Source organism: Salvelinus alpinus, chromosome 1 (genome assembly GCF_045679555.1).
Source record: "Salvelinus alpinus chromosome 1, SLU_Salpinus.1, whole genome shotgun sequence".
Classification (NCBI taxonomy): domain Eukaryota; kingdom Metazoa; phylum Chordata; class Actinopteri; order Salmoniformes; family Salmonidae; genus Salvelinus; species Salvelinus alpinus.
In genome coordinates, this window is record NC_092086.1 from 81,676,251 (window position 1) to 81,692,509 (window position 16,259).

Below are 16,259 nucleotides of genomic sequence, written 5' to 3' on the forward strand. Positions count from 1 at the left end.
TTGGCCACTTTAATAAATGGATCACTAGTAACTTTAATAATGCCACTTCAATAATGTTTACATACAGTGGGGAGAACAAGTATTTGCAAATACTTGTTCTCCCCACTGTATCTTACATACTCGTCTCATATGTATATACTATATTTTATACCATCTATTGCATCTTGCCTATGCCGCTCAGTCATCGCTCATCCATATATTTATATGTACATATTCTTATTCCATCCCTTTAGATTTGTGTGTATTAGGTAGTTGTGAAATTGTTACATTACTTGTTAGATATTACTGCATTGTCGGAACTAGAAGCACAAGCATTTCGCTACACACACATTAACATCTGCTAACCATGTGTATGTGACCAATAAAATTTGATTTGATTTTATGTAGTGTAGATAAACAACAACATATCACAGTCATAGCAAGTAAAATGTTTCTGTATCGGTTACTGAAAATGTTGTTGCTGTATTTTAAAATACTAAATACAGTTGAAGACGGAAGTTTACATACGCTTAGATTGGAGTCATTAAAACTCGCTTTTCAACCACTCCACAAATTTCTTGTTAACAAACTATGGTTTTGGCAGGTCGGTTAGGACATCTACTTTGTGCATGACACAAGTCATTTTTCCTACAATTGTTTACAGACAGATTATTTCACTTATAATTCACTGTATCACAATTCCAGTGGGTCAGAAGTTTACATACACTAAGTTGACTGTGCCTTTAAACAGCTTGGAAAATTCCAGAAAAGGCATGTCATGGCTTTCGAAGCTTCTGTTAGGCTAATTGCCAACATTTCAGTCAATTGGAGGTGTACCTGTGGATGTATTTCAAGGACTACCTTCAAACTCAGTGCCTCTTTGCTTGACATCATGGGAAAATTAAAAGAAATCAGCCATCAACCTCAGAAAAAGAATTGTAGACCTCCACAAGTCTGGTTCATCCTTGTGAGCAATTTCCAAACTCCTGAAGGTACCACGTTCATCTGTACAAACAATAGTATGCAAGTATAAACACCATGGGACCACGCAGCCGTCATACCGCTCAGGAAGGAGACGCATTCTGTCTCCTAGAGATGAATGTACTTTGGTGCAAAAAGTGCAAATCAATCCCAGAACAACAGCAAAGGACCTTGTGAAGATGCTGGAGGAAACAGGTACAGAAGTATCTATATCCACAGTAAAACAAATCTTATATCGACATAACCTGAAACCATAACGCTCAGCTAGGAAGAAGCCACTGCTCCAAAACTGCCATAAAAAGCCAGACTACAGTTTGCAACTGCACATGGGGACAAAGATCATACTTTTTGGAGAAATGTCCTCTGGTCTGATGAAACAAAAATAGAACTGTTTGCCCATAATGACCATCGGTATGTTTGGAGGAAAAGGGGGGAAGCTTGCAAGCCGAAGAACACCATCCCAACCGTGAAGCACGGGGGTGGCAGCATCATGTTGTGGGGGTGCTTTGCTGCTGGAGGAACTGGTGCACTTCACAAAATAGATGGCATCATGAGGTAGGAAAAGTATGTGGATATATTGAAGCAACATCTCAAGACATCAGTCAGGAAGTAAAATTTTGGTCACAAATGGGTCTTCCAAATGGACAATGACCCCAAGCATACTTCCAAAGTTGTGGCAAAATGGCTTAAGGACAACAAAGTCAAGGTATTAGAGTGGCCATCACAAAGCCCTGACCTCAGTCATATAGTACATTTGTGGGCAGAACTGAAAAAGCATGTGCGAGCAAGGAGGTCTACAAACTTGACTCAGTTACACCAGCTCTGTCAGGAGGAATGGGCCAAAATTCACCCAATTTATTGTGGGAAGCTTGTGGAAGGCTACCCAAAACGTTTGACCCAAGTTAAACAATTTAAATGCAATGCTACCAAATACTAATTGAGTGTATGTAAACTTCTGACCCACTGGGAATGTGATGAAAGAAATGAAAGCTGAAATAAATCATTCTCTCTACTATTATTCTGACATTTCACATTCTTAAAATAAAGTGGTGATCCTAACTGACCTAAGACAGGGAATGTTTACTAGGATTAAATGTCAGGAATTGTGAAAAACTGAGTTTAAATGTAGTTGGCTAAGGTGTAGGTAAACTTCCGACTTCAACTGTACATGTATTTTAATTAAATACATTTCAGAATACATGTATTTTGTAGTATTTGATACATTGATCTTTATGTTATTTTGTCATTGTATTTTGTCATTTTTGCCCATCCCTTGGTGTGACAATGGGCGTGGTCGGTTTTCTGCACTGCTGAATTCTGCCCTGGCCCTGGGCAAGAACATTTTAGGCCCTCATCTTGGCAGCAAGGAGAATATATATGTTTTCAATGCACAAAAAATATCCTCCCGTGACCCACCTGGACCCCTGACCCTTTAAAATTTTCCTGTGACCCTCTTAATCAGTGGTTCAACACTGTGGGTCGGGACTAACCGGTGGGTCACAGGAACATTTTAAAGGGTTTATATACTGTAGCTCCCGGTAACCAGACTAGTTAAGCTGTTGTTTGGGTGTGACTTAAAAGGGATAGTTCACCCCAAAGTCTACATTTGCCAAAGATTTCCATTCCATAAAAGTATCCAAAATGTAGATCCATTAATATGACAGTGTACACCTGATGTTGCCCCTCTCAGGAGCAGGAGACGGCGCTGGAGGCCAGCGATGACACTTTGGTGCTGAGGGAGGTGATCCGTGGGGACAGCGGGGTCTACCAGTGTCGTTCTCTGGACCTGGACACCTACGAGCAGGTCACGGGAGACATGCAGCTCACTATCCACTGTAAGTTAGCTAAAACACACACACACACACTTAATGAAACATGCTCACGCACATGTACACGTGTATTTTTTATGCTCTGTTTGTTTAGACTGGAAGTGGTTGAATTAGTTGCTTGACTGAGTTTACGCCATCAATTATTTTTACTCATGGACCTTTGATTACCAAGATAGCTCTGCTGTTGTGTTCCAATTGCTCACTTGTCACTGCATCACTTCACTACTCATTAAGATAATTTAATTGAAGTCAACATTTTCACCGTCGATTAACATGATTTGCAGTGATGTAATTCAAATTGAGAAGGCATTTGAATGGAAAAAGGTTGCATGGACCACACACTAGCATGGTACTTAGCAATGTCTTGTCCTCACATCATGTCTACTCTCTCCAGATCTGGACCCAGCTGTTGTGGTGCCCAAAGACTCAGAGATCTTGTTAAAAGGAGAGAGTCTGACTGCTACCTGCAACGCTCTGTCTTCCCTGGAAACCGCCACTGTCTGGTTCAAGGTACAGTATACCCCGTAATAAGCACTAACTTAGTGCTTTAAATGAAAGACATTTATAAGACTGACATAACAGATGACCATGTCACTTGCCGAATGTAGCTAATCATGCATTGTTATTCAGTTATGTGGACTTAGTAATGTTCCCTCTTATATGTCTTATGTTTGTGTGTATATTTTTGTCTTTGTGTAGAATGGGCAGCAGGTTGGAAAAGGCCACGTGCTGTTCCTGCAGGATGCCACCTATGACACGGCAGGAGAGTATGTGTGTGAGGTGACTGTTTCTTCCCTGCCTGGACTGCACACCTCTGGCTCGGTCCACATCATCGTCCAGGGTGAGTCACCACGCCACCACATGTACTCTCTGTAACATACAGTCCATTTCTGGGGAACTCCCAAGGGGGTACACATTTTTGCTTTAGCCCAGCACTTTCACTACTTGGTGATTAGTTGTATCAGGTGTGATATGACAGAACAAAAACATACACCCACCCTGGTTGTTCTACCAGAAACAATGGATTGAGAAACAATGGATTGAGTTTGTCAGATAAGATGTTTTCATAGCTCAAAAACTGTCTTTTACTAGAGTCTATAATGTGTATGTGTTTGTAACCCATCTCCCAGGTGCTCCCCAGATGAAGGATGCTGACAGGGAGGTTGAAATGGATGAGGGAACTGGGAAGTGGGTGAACCTGAGCTGTGAGGCACATGCACACCCCCTGCCCACCATCTCCTGGACCGTGACTGGCAGCCAGGTAAAACAAGGCTTGGCAGTACACTGGGCAGTTTACATATGTGGGCATATTTACATTGCATACATTTTTTTATGCTATCTAATTTTCTTGGTTATGTCTCTTTCCGATGCACATTGGTGTGACTGATGATATGACATTAGTGTGTGTGTGTGCTGTGTGTTAACAGAGCTGGCGCGAGGTGCTGACCAGAGCCACGGAGCAGAGCACTATCAGCGTGGTGTCCATCAAAGTGACATCTGACATCACAGCCTTCTGCAACGCCACCAACGATATTGGCACAGAGACAAGGTCCTTCAGCATCAGAGCCAGTAAGCCACCCTGCCACATACACTACATAGGAATATATGGGCATTAGTGATGCGCGGGTTGACTCATTACCTGCAGTCCCCACAGTTATGGAATGACATTGACCTCATCCCGTCAGTAGAGGATGCCTGGTTATTCTTTAAAAGTGTCTTCCTCACCATCTTAAATAAGCATGCTCCGTTCAAAAAATGTAGAACTAGGAATATATATAGCCTTTGGTTCACTCCAGACTTGTCTGCCCTTGACCAGCACAAAAACATCCTGTGGCGTCTGCATTAGCATCGAATAGCCCCCGTGATATGCAACTTTTTAGGGAAGTCAGGAACCAACTTAGGAAAGCTAAGGCTAGCTTTTTCAAACAGAAATTTACATCCTCTAGAAATGTGCATCCTCTAGCATCCTCTAAAAAGTTCTGGGACACTGTAAAGTCCATGGAGAATAAGAGCACCTCCTCCCAGCTGCCCACTGCACTGAGGCTAGGAAACACTATCACTACCGATAAATCCACTATAATTGAGAATTTCAATAAGAATTTTTCTACGGCTGGCCATACTTTCCACCTGGCTGCCCCTACCCCGGTCAACAGCCCTGCGCTCCCCACAGCAACTCGCCCAAACCTCCTCCACTTCTCCTACCCAAATCCAGATAGCTGATGTTCTGAAAGAGCTGCAAAATCTGGACCCCTACAAATCAGCCGAGCTAGACAATCTGGACCCTCTCTTTCTAAAATTATCTGCCGAAATTATTGCAACCACTATTACTAGCCTGTTCAACCTCTCTTTCGTATCGTCTGAGATTCCCATAGATTGGAAAGCTGCCGTGGTCATCCCCCTCTTCAAAGGGGGAGACACTCTAGACCCAAACTGCTACAGACCTATATCTATTCTACCCTGCCTTTCTAAGGTATTTTAAAGCCAAGTTAACAAACACATTACCAACCATTTCGAATCTCACCGTAACTTCTACGCTATGCAATCTGGTTTCAGAGCTGGTCATGGGTGCACCTCAGCCATGCTTGAGGTCCTAAACGATATCATAACCGCCATCGATAAGAGACATTACTGTGCAGCTGTATTCATCGACCAGGCCTTTGACTCTGTCAATCACAACATTCTTATTGGCAGATTCAACAGCCTTGGTTTCTCAAATGATTGCCTCGCTTGGTTCACCAACTTCTTCTCCGATAGAGTTCAGTATGTCAAATCGGAGGGCCTGTTGTCTGGACCTCTGGCAGTCTCTATGGGGGTGCCACAGGGTTCAATTCTCGGGCCGACTCTCTTCTCTGTATACATCAATGATGTCGCTCTCGCTGCTGGAGATTCTTTTATCCACCTCTACGCAGACGACACCATTCTGTATACCTCTGGCCCTTCGTTGTACACTGTGTTAACTAACCTCCAGATGAGCTTCAATGCCATACAACTCTCCTTCTGTGGCCTCCAACTGCTCTTAAATGCAAGTAAAACTAAATGCATGCTCTTCAACCGATCGCTGCGCACACTTGCCCGCCCATCCAGCATCACTACTCTGGACGGTTCTGACTTAGAATATGTGGACAACTACAAATACCTAGGTGTCTGGTTAAACTGTAAACTCTCCTTTCAGACTCACATTAAACATCTCCAAACCAAAATTAAATCTATAATCGGCTTCCTATTTTGCAACAAAGCATCCTTCACTTATGCTGCCAAACATACCCTCGTTAAACTGACCATCCTACCGATCCTCGACGTCGGCGATGTCATTTACAAAATAGCCTCCAACACTCTACTCAACATATTGGATGCAGTCTATCACAGTGCCATCAGTTTTGTCACCAAAGCCCCATATACTACCCACCACTGCGACCTGTATGATCTCGTTGGCTGGCCCTCGCTTCATACTCGTCGCCAAACCCACTGGCTCCAGGTCATCTACAAGTCTCTGCTAGGTAAAGCCCTGCCTTATCTCAGCTCACTGGTCACCATAGCAGCACCCACCCGTAGCACGCGCTCCAGCAGGTATATCTCACTGGTCACCCCCAAAGCCAATTCTTCCTTTGGCCGCCTCTCTTTCCAGTTCTTTGCTGCCAATAACTGGAACGAACTGCAAAAATCTCTGAAGCTGGAGACTCTTACCTCCCTCACTAGCTTTAAGAACCAGCTGTCAGAGCAGCTCACAGATCACTGCACCTTTACATAGCTCATCTGTAAATAGCCCATCCAATCTTCCTCATCCCCATACTGTATTTATTTATCTTGCTCCTTTGCACCCCAGTATCTCAACTTGCACATTCATCTTCTGCACATCCTACCATTCCAGTGTTTAATTGCTATATTGTAATTATTTTGCCACCATGGCCTATTTATTGCCTTACCTCTCTTATCCTACCTCATTTGCACATGCTGTATTTAGATTTTTCTACTGTATTATTGATTGTATGTTTGCTTATTCCATGTGTAACTCTGTGTTGTTGTATGTGTCGAACTGCTTTGCTTTATCTTGGCCAGGTCGCAGTTGCAAATGAGAACTTGTTCTCAACTAGCCTACCTGGATAAATAAAGGTGAAATAAAAAAATAAACACGGGGCGGGAGGGTTTAGGGTCATGAAACATCGTGTGGATGGGCAGGTTGAATAAAGAGAAAACAATGCATAAAAAATCCATAAATGTAACATTCTTGTGCAATTCATATCTATAGGCTACACTGAGGTTTTTCTTTCATTCTTTTTATCTAGTGCGTAGCCTAAGCCTAATCTTTAGGGTATAACTGTAGAACAACAAATACATGCCAATTGCCAAATGCTTTTGGGAACTTGGGCAGAAAAAGTTAACATTGATCCGCTGAGGCAAAAAGGACAAAGTCGGCAATAAGAGAAACGCTGCGAAATGGAGTTGAAAATGAATAGAAGGGAGGGCCAGAACAATAGTCTCGTGTTTGGGAAAGATTTGCTGACGTGGTAAAAGAGGATGATAGCAGTGTTACGTCTGATAATTGTGAGGCGCTATACAAATTCGACAGTCATGGGGACTTCAACATGGCCCGTCAAAGGAACTGTACTGTTCAGATGCATTAAATAGAATACTGGAAGCTGACTGTAGGTCTATAGCCTCTCACATAGCCTGATAAAATATGAACTCCTGCAGAATGAATCATTTCTTGCAGTAAAATTATACACCAAATGTACATTTTTACTCTGGAACAGGAGTGGAGAAATATGATTTATTTATTTCAGCATCTTGAGAGAACGAATTCACGTTTAGGAGGTCTACAAACCTGTAAAGGTGCCACCTTTATCAGCATCATAAAAGATGATAGTATTTCAATCACATAAAATATGCATCCAAGCCAAACTGAAATCAGAAACATGTTGGGTCTTTTAACAGCTTTTAAAGACTAACTTACATATTTAAAAATATATATATTTTTAAACCAGATATTTTAGGCATAGTTATAGTGAAATACGTCAATTCTGGTCTTCATTTAGACAGTTTGTTGCAAAAGTGATACGCTATATATACAGAAATATGTGGACAATTTAGTGGATTTGGCTATTTCAGCCACACCCATTTCTGACAGGTGTATAAAATTGTGCATACAGCCATGCAATCTCCATAGACAAACATTGGCAGTAGAATGGCCTTAATGAAAAGCTCAGTGACTTTCAACTTGGCACCGTCATAGGATGCCACCTTTCCAACAAGTCAGTTCATCAAATTTCTGCCCTGCTAGAGCTGCTCCGGTCAACTGTAAGTGCTGTTATTGTGAAGTGGAAACGTCTAGGAGCAACATCGGCTCAGCCGCAAAGTGGTAGGCCACACAAGCTCACAGAACGGGACTGCTGAAGCGTGTAGCGCATAAAAGTCGTCTGTCCTCTGTTGCAACACTCACTACCGAGTTCCAAACTGCCTCTGGAAGCAACGTCAGCACAATAACTGTTGGTCAGGAGCGTAACGAAATGGGTTTCCATGGCCAATGATTTTGGAATGAGATGTTCGACGAGCAAGTGTCCACATACTTTTTTTGTGTCATGTAGTGTATACAGTTGAAATCTGAAGTTTAAATACACCTTAGCCAAATACATTTAAACTCAGTTTTTCACAATTCCTGGCATTTAATCCTAGTAAACATTCCCTGTCTTAGGTCAGTTAGGATCACCACTTTATTTTAAGAATGTGAAATGGGAGAATAATAGTAGAGAGAATGATTTATTTCAGCTTTTATTTCTTTCATCACATTCCCAATGGGTCAGAAGTTTACATACACTCAATTAGTATTTGGTAGCATTGCCTTTAAATTGTTTAACTTTGGTCAAGCGTTTCAGGTAGCCTTCCACAAGCTTCCCACAATAAGTTGGGTGAATTTTGGCCCATTCCTCCTGACCGAGCTGGTGTAACGGAGTCAGGTTTGTAGACCTCCTTGCTCACACATGCTTTTTCAGGTCTGCCCACAAATGTTCTATAGGATTGAGGTCAGGGCTTTGTGATGGCCACTCCAATACCTTGACTTTGTTGTCCTTAAGCCATTTTGCCACAACTTTGGAAGTATGCTTGGGGTCATTGTTCATTTGGAAGACCCATTTGCGACCAAGCTTTAACTTCCTGACTGATGTCTTGAGATGTTACTTCAATATATCCACATACTTTTCCTACCTCATGATGCCATCTATTTTGTGAAGTGCACCAGTCCCTCCTGCAGCAATGCACCCCCACGACATGATGCTGCCACCCCCGTGCTTCACGGTTGGGATGGTGTTCTTCGGCTTGCAAGCATCCCTCTTTTTCCTCCAAACATAACAATGGTCATTATGGCCAAACAGTTCTATTTTGTTTCATCAGACCAGAGGACATTTCTCCAAAAAGTAGGATCTTTGTCCCCATGTGCAGTTGCAAACCGTAGCCTGGCTTTTTTATGGTGGTTTTGGAGCAGTGGCTTCTTCCTAGCTGAGCGGCCTTTCAGGTTATGTCAACATAGGACTTGTTTTACTGTGGCTATAGATACTTCTGTACCTGTTTCCTCCAGCATCTTCACAAGGTTCTTTGCTGTTGTTCTGGGATTGATTTGCACTTTTTGCATCAAAGTACGTTCATCTCTAGGAGACAGAGCGCGTCTCCTTCCTGAGCGGTATGATGGCTGCGTGGTCCCATGGTGTTTATACTTGCGTACTATTGTTTGTACAGATGAACGTGGTACCTTCAGGCGTTTGGAATTTGCTCCCAAGGATGAACCAGACTTGTGGAGGTCTACAATTTTTTTATGAGGTCTTGGCTGATTTCTTTAGATTTTCCCATGATGTCAAGCAAAGAGGCACTGAGTTTGAAGGTACGCCTTGAAATACATCCACAAGTACACCTCCAATTGACTCAAATGACGTCAATTAGCCTATCAGAAGCCTCTAAAGCCATGACATCATTTACTGGAATTTTCCAAGCTGTTTAAAGGCACAGTCAACTTACTGTATTTAAACTTCTGACCCACTGGAATTGTGATACAGTGAAATAATCTGTCTGTAAACAATTGTTGGAAAAATTACGTGTCATGCACACAGTAGATGTCCTAACCGACTTGCCAAAACTATAATTTGTTAACAAGAAATTTGTGGAGTGGTTTAAAAACGAGTTTTAATGACTCCAACCTAAGTGAATGTAAACTTCCGACTTCAACTGAATGTGCAGTTGAAGTAGCCTACATGTTGAAAAAAACATGTAGGCTATGAGGATTATATGTTTATATTCATAGCTACATCCATCAGATGTAACAAGAAATAGATGACAATGGTGGTAATGTCAACTTGTTGTATTTTTTCCAAACTGTTATGACTGATTGCTGGTGCATTCCGCTAAGACAGTTGCATCATAGTTCACAAATTGTGAGTTCAAATCCTTTATTTGCAATATTTGTCCCATGCCCACACACTTCTAATTCTTAAAAGTTAAAGCATACCTGTGAAAGGGGTCACACCGGTAGTAGTTGTAGGTTTTTGTACAGTACCCAAGACCAATCTGTGAGTTAATTTGACCATTGAAAAAAGAGCTACTGCATAAAAATGCAGGTTGAATTGAATCTTAATTTTCAAGGTGATGATTGCACTTTTCTTCCCGACACCGCAATAAATATGAGTCCACATTTAAAATATTTGTTTTGCCCCACATGGGGGATTTGAACTTACACCACAAATGGCACTAAATGTCAGGAACTCAGCACCTTATCACTGTGAGCTAACTGTCCAAAGCTGTATTTACTCGTAGTGAACATCATTTTATTATCAGAGCGTGACAGTGGACCTCTGGTAAGTATGCTTTAGTGAGAAAGTTTTGGGATCAAGGACAACTACGTTTACCCACCCCCAAAATTGATATTTATGAGCAATTCCCCACACCCACAATAAAAATGCATTTTTATTTTAAACAGCTCACTAATGTATATTGTTGATGGGAAGGTCTTACATTTTAATTGTTGTTTTGCTTGTCCACAGTTCCCATGGTCACTTTAACTGCGCCCTACTCACCCGGTAAGACAGCAATCTCGCTATTATTTTGTTCTTGCTGATCTCTGTTTCTCCTCATCTTTTTTTTAAAGGAGAACAGGAGCATATTTTATCACTTTTATTTAGACAGTTGGAAGTAGTACAGAGAAGAAACAGCACAAATGTGTGGGGTGGAATTCCTACCCATGTCACTATGGGTAACATGTGATTTGGAGGCTTCAGCACTACCACTGAACCACACTCCCACACTGTTTCTGTTCTTCTTCACCTTTAGATCACTCTTATCTAGTTGAGAAGAACTTTTAGATTTTTTTCATTTGCTTTCTCTCAACTTTTGTTTGATTCTCTCTGAATGCACACCAACCCAGACAATGAAGGATAAGCCAACGAGGCAACTAAATAATTAATGATTTCCATACGGGCAAAGTGTTCGCTGGAATGAGTGGGAGGATTGGCTCTGCTCATTGCCTGCGGGTACATTTAAAATTCTGTCTGAAAGAGACAAATCTAACAGGAAAAAAAGAGCAAGACAACACTTATAGTGGTCGAGTTCCAAAATATAGTGGTCGAGTGCCAAAATCACTTATATTTACTTATTATTGGGGAAGTTAATGCGCTGTCTCACTGTTTTATTGAGCTGTTGCAATAGAAATTCTCATAAATCCACACCCAGACTATTGTTTCCCTTTTAACGAGGGCTTACTGCATGGTTAAATATAGGAGTTAATTGCTCTGGTAGGTAGTAGCACTCTCTAATTTTCTCCTGGGGGGATTGCACTGAAATGTTGATGGCTCTGTCACAGGGGCAGGCCAGGGCTATTTCCCATCTCTCTCTGCCCAGTGTCTGGAGCACTCACTCACAAAGCAAGAGAGCTGAAGCTGGGAAGTTAATGTGTATATTCAAACCCACTTTTACATTAAAAACCACACCAGCCTGTAGGGAACATACAGTCATTTGTACAATGTTCCGAACACAACAAATTAACTACATCTATTGTGCCATTCTGTCAGAGAACCAGGAAATTGACATTTGATTTGTTTCCCAATCTGCTTCTTATGACTTGGCCATAATTCATTACCAATAGCTCCATACTCTACAACTGTTCTACAATCTGGATCCCAGGACTCCCTGGAAAACAGTGGCAAATGTTACTGAGTGGACTATCCTGGCTAGTGGCTACTATCCTCCACATCTTTCTACGTTTTGTCCAACTATTACATCTATTTTTGTTGGTACTGCAAGAAGAGGATGGGCCACCCATCCCTGGCCACTATGCTTCTGAATTTGCTTCTGCCTTCTCTTTGGGGTCATGGCTGGGTTATTTACAGTAACCACTTTCTGACAACTGCTGATGTAAAAAGGTTGTCACAACTGCTTTAACAACTGCTGATGTAGCAAATCTGAAAACGTTATTGTACGAGTCATTTTGGCCTTTTTATGTCTTGGGTATATGTTGTCTGTCTAGGGATGTTTTCACTTGTTTTTTTACACTAAGGGCACTCTCACATCATGGGTCATGGGTCATGGGTCATTGGTCACGTGTAGTCAGCACAGGTGACCAGGAAGTGTTTACCCTTATCATGTCTGGATGATTCTCCATGATCATTCTCCATTCTCCCAGTTTATCGGATTGGTGAACGGGTGTAAGCATTAACCTGAGCTTGCCCTCCCCTCTGTCTGTTTGTCTGTCTGTCTATATAGCTGAGGGGAATGGTGTGATCATTGTGGTTATCATCCTCTGTATCCTTCTGCTGGCCATCCTGGGCAGTGTGCTCTACTTCCTCCACAAGAAGGGAAAGATCCCCTGTGGCCGCTCTGGCAAGCAGGAGATGTGAGTATTGGGCCAGGTTTTGTGTCTAGTTCTATAAGGTAGGTGCTACACATTTGTAGTGTGTTAGGGTAAATTACAATGTAAACCACCCTGAGCACTTGAAAAAGTGTTATGTAAATGTATTCTATATGATCCTCCATAAATTAGTATTTTTGCCTCTAAGAATGTGATACTGTCCTCACTGGAGAGGACTTTTGAGAGTAAACTGAGTGTGCTCTCCATCCACAGCACCAAGGAGAACCCCAACAAAGATGACATTGTGGTGGAGATGAAGACTAACACCAAGACCGAGGATGCCGGACTTCTGAAGGGCGTCAACGGTGACAAGAATGGCCCCAGCGACCAGGTAACTATGGATACGAAAGCTATACGCTAAACAGAAGTAGCCTACTGTCTAATATATTTCTTGAATCTTCCATGGCTCACCGAATTGACATTATCTGGTGTTTTTTTCTCCCTCTCCCCCATACATTTCCGTGTGTGTTTTTCCCTGGAGTAAAGTACATGGATCTGAGGAAGTGACATATGCAGAGGGCCGAGCTCTGACGTGGCCAGCCGAAGCTCTTCGCCACCCCACCACATCCACCCACAATCCAAGGCTAGACTACTAGAAGCCTTGGAAAAATCAGCTTTCACAATCACTTTATAATTGGGACTCAATCAATCACTTTCCCCACATTTCTTCTGTGTTCAGCAGTATTCCCCATATCTGGCCAAAACCACACAGGAACACACACCACAGATTTTAAGGTATATGATAGAGGTTTGTAGGATGTTTTGATTGCTCCGTTTGACTGTTTCTTCTTTTGTACCGTTTCCCCAAAGCCTTTTTGATTTGATTTGATTTTGCTGTTTTCAAGTGTACGATGACGTTCATTAATTGTGCGTTATAAACTTTATAAAGTGTATATATTATATATATTTCGTTATTTAAGATATTTTGACACATACCTTTCAGACTTCATGGTAGTATCTGTTTATGGTGTCATTTTGCTTTAACTATTCATCCATGTTTAGGCGTTCCAACATTATCTTATGGAGGTGATTTGACCATAAATGTCACTCAAGTCAGGCCAAGGGTTCTCTCTTCATACCTTCACCCTCTTAGGGCTCTATTCAATCTGTAACTCTGAAGTGTTACAGATTCCACAATATAAATGTTAAGATCATTCCCGATTGAGCCGACATAAGCAGCGTCTACCGTGAATGCAGTCTCCGCTAAAGCAAGAACATTGCCTTTAAATTACAATCATGCTGTAAAGCTGAATTTCCTCGATGCGGATTAAATAGAGCCCTCAGTTTCTTTTCTGATTGTTATGTCTTCTTAAGCACTATCAGTGGCATCAGTGGAAGCTTAAAGGTACTGCATGTAACAATTCAACAACGAACCGTCTCTTGTTGTCAAATTGACTGGTCCGTTGTTGAATTGACAATACAGGATTTGCTGGCTTCAGTCAATTTGACAACAAGAGATGGTCTGTCTTTTGATAGCCAATACGGCTGCACCATTTGAATGCAATTTTGTGTAGGCAGATTGTTAAACAAATTCAAATAAATATTGTGAAACTATCATTCCACTATAACTATACATATATTAAGGACATTTTCTGAAATTACAATGGAAAAATATTACATATAGCCCTTTAAGTCCCCACACTAAAACTCCCTGCCACGGGGGCAAGGTGGATCTAAATCCTCAATCCGTGTTGACATGTTCCAGCAGTCACACCACTGAATTACAGGACTCTCCTCTTCTACTCTAATCACCATTTACTTATGTTACATGTACATCCAGATGTAAGAAGTATGTGACCTGTGGCAGTATACATGACCTGTTGTCTGCCAAAGCTTATGTAAAGCTGGTTAGATTTGTGAATGGTCTACTATCAGTGGACCAGTTGCTGTTTTTATGTTTTTTGTTTTTACTTTTCTTTTGGAAACATGCAGTAAATATACTGGTGTTCAAGACCTGATCCGATGAATAATCAGATTGTGTCTACAACTCTACGTTCTTCAAAGCTCTGTTGTACACAATTATAACGCAATAATTTGTTATTCATTAATCATTCATGATATCAATATGATATTCATAATATGCTAATCTGTTGACATTGGACCAATTACCCATTGTAATGTTTAGAGAGACATACATTGTGAGTGTGTGTACAGCACTATATTGGCTCACTAAAATCTTTGACAGCTATACTCCATCATAAGACATAAGTTCTGGAGCTGCCTATCTGAAGAGAGAAAGCCTAAAGTAAATCAGGGAACCAGTGAGCTTGTCATGTCAGATAAGCAGTAGTGGCCCAATGCTTTGCCACCGTTATGTAAATGGCGAAACGCCATGCCAACAGCCGTTTAAATTTAGTCCAGAAAACTCGCCCATCCGGATGGGTCATTCTCTTGTGAACTACTGTCAAGCTCTTGTACTGTTTGTAATCGTAGCATAAGAACCTTTGTAGCCATGGCCTTCAACTGTCTTTTTTTAAATGGCCTACTGTTTTATAATCTGCAGTGCCTGTGGAAATTTGTCTCATTTTGAAAATGTAAGATACACTGAATATTTTCTTTTTTGCTCTGTGTATTTCTTTGTGTTTGGGTGAGCACCAAGCAGACCTGAAGGTCATTTTGTGTGTGATCCATTTTGGATGCTTATTGTAAGTTGTGTGCAGGGAAGAAGTTGTTGCTCTGATTTGTATCATTTACGGAATGGTGATATGTTAGAGTTCAATTTGTACAAATAGTGTATGTTGTGATCCTAACATTGCCTTCAAAGGTAATATTTTAGTGGTCATTGTAAGTGTTTAGTTGAAATGTAATACATTTTGTTCAGCCAGCTTTCATCCTGCCATTGGACTGCAGATAGTGGACCTTTGGTAGTAGTATGACAACTGTGTGCCTTTTTTGTTCAGTCTGGTTTAGTTGTGTTATAGTGTAGTGTTGTGATGCTTATGGAAGGAAGAGGTCTGGACATAGGAGTGTTTTAGTTTCGTTCATTTATGTCACCCCAAGACAGATCCCAACACAGAAGGAAAAGCTTGTGGATGACTGGCCTACATGATGTAAAAAAGGTTCACTGTTAGCCAACACCACCAGTGAAAACAGCATGTTATGCAGTTGGCTCAGAAAATATCAAGTTAAGCCTGCTTCCTCCCATCCCAACCACTTTCTTTGACTGATATGTTATGACTATCTGGAACAGCTACTGGTGGACAAGAATGTTTGGACCAGCAGTTTATCATTGTTTTGTAATGTTTTGATTTTGCAAATGTGTGTAAATTAAGTATAGTTCTTGTGATTTGATGCTTGCATTTTTTATAATTCTTTTTTGCAAGAAAATGCCAAATAAAAAAGTTAAATTTGATGTCGCTTTTTCATTGTCATCTTTATACAAAATATTTAAAAGAAAGGTTTACAGCAGAGAATTGAAAACATACTACGAGTGCATTTCAGTGGCTAAGGCATGACTGAAAATACATTTAATTCACAACAGCCAAAATATGACTGACTATACACCTCAGTATGGTCTATATCAGAGACCCAGAATGTGATCGAGGAGGGAAAGGAGAGAATTCTCCCTGCTAACCACTGTTATGCTGGAG

At 41.3% G+C, this 16,259-nt stretch overlaps 1 protein-coding gene across 3 annotated transcripts in view; it reads left to right on the forward strand.

The window, feature by feature from the left end:
* Positions 1-16,021, forward strand: part of LOC139531822 (cell surface glycoprotein MUC18-like) — a 76,015-nt gene extending 59,994 nt beyond the window's left edge. The window contains exons 8-16 of one of the 3 annotated variants that reach the window (XM_071328708.1): positions 2,651-2,795; positions 3,184-3,299; positions 3,489-3,630; positions 3,920-4,050; positions 4,217-4,358; positions 10,811-10,846; positions 12,525-12,654; positions 12,883-13,000; positions 13,156-16,021. In XM_071328708.1, the coding sequence (XP_071184809.1) occupies positions 2,651-2,795; positions 3,184-3,299; positions 3,489-3,630; positions 3,920-4,050; positions 4,217-4,358; positions 10,811-10,846; positions 12,525-12,654; positions 12,883-13,000; positions 13,156-13,176 (981 nt within the window). In that variant the 3' untranslated portion in view covers positions 13,177-16,021. Of the gene's footprint in view, positions 1-2,650; positions 2,796-3,183; positions 3,300-3,488; positions 3,631-3,919; positions 4,051-4,216; positions 4,359-10,810; positions 10,847-12,524; positions 12,655-12,882; positions 13,001-13,150 lie in introns of all 3 variants that reach the window. The other 2 variants (XM_071328699.1, XM_071328717.1) reach the window with 2 other exon arrangements.
* The last annotated feature ends 238 nt before the right edge of the window (positions 16,022-16,259 follow it).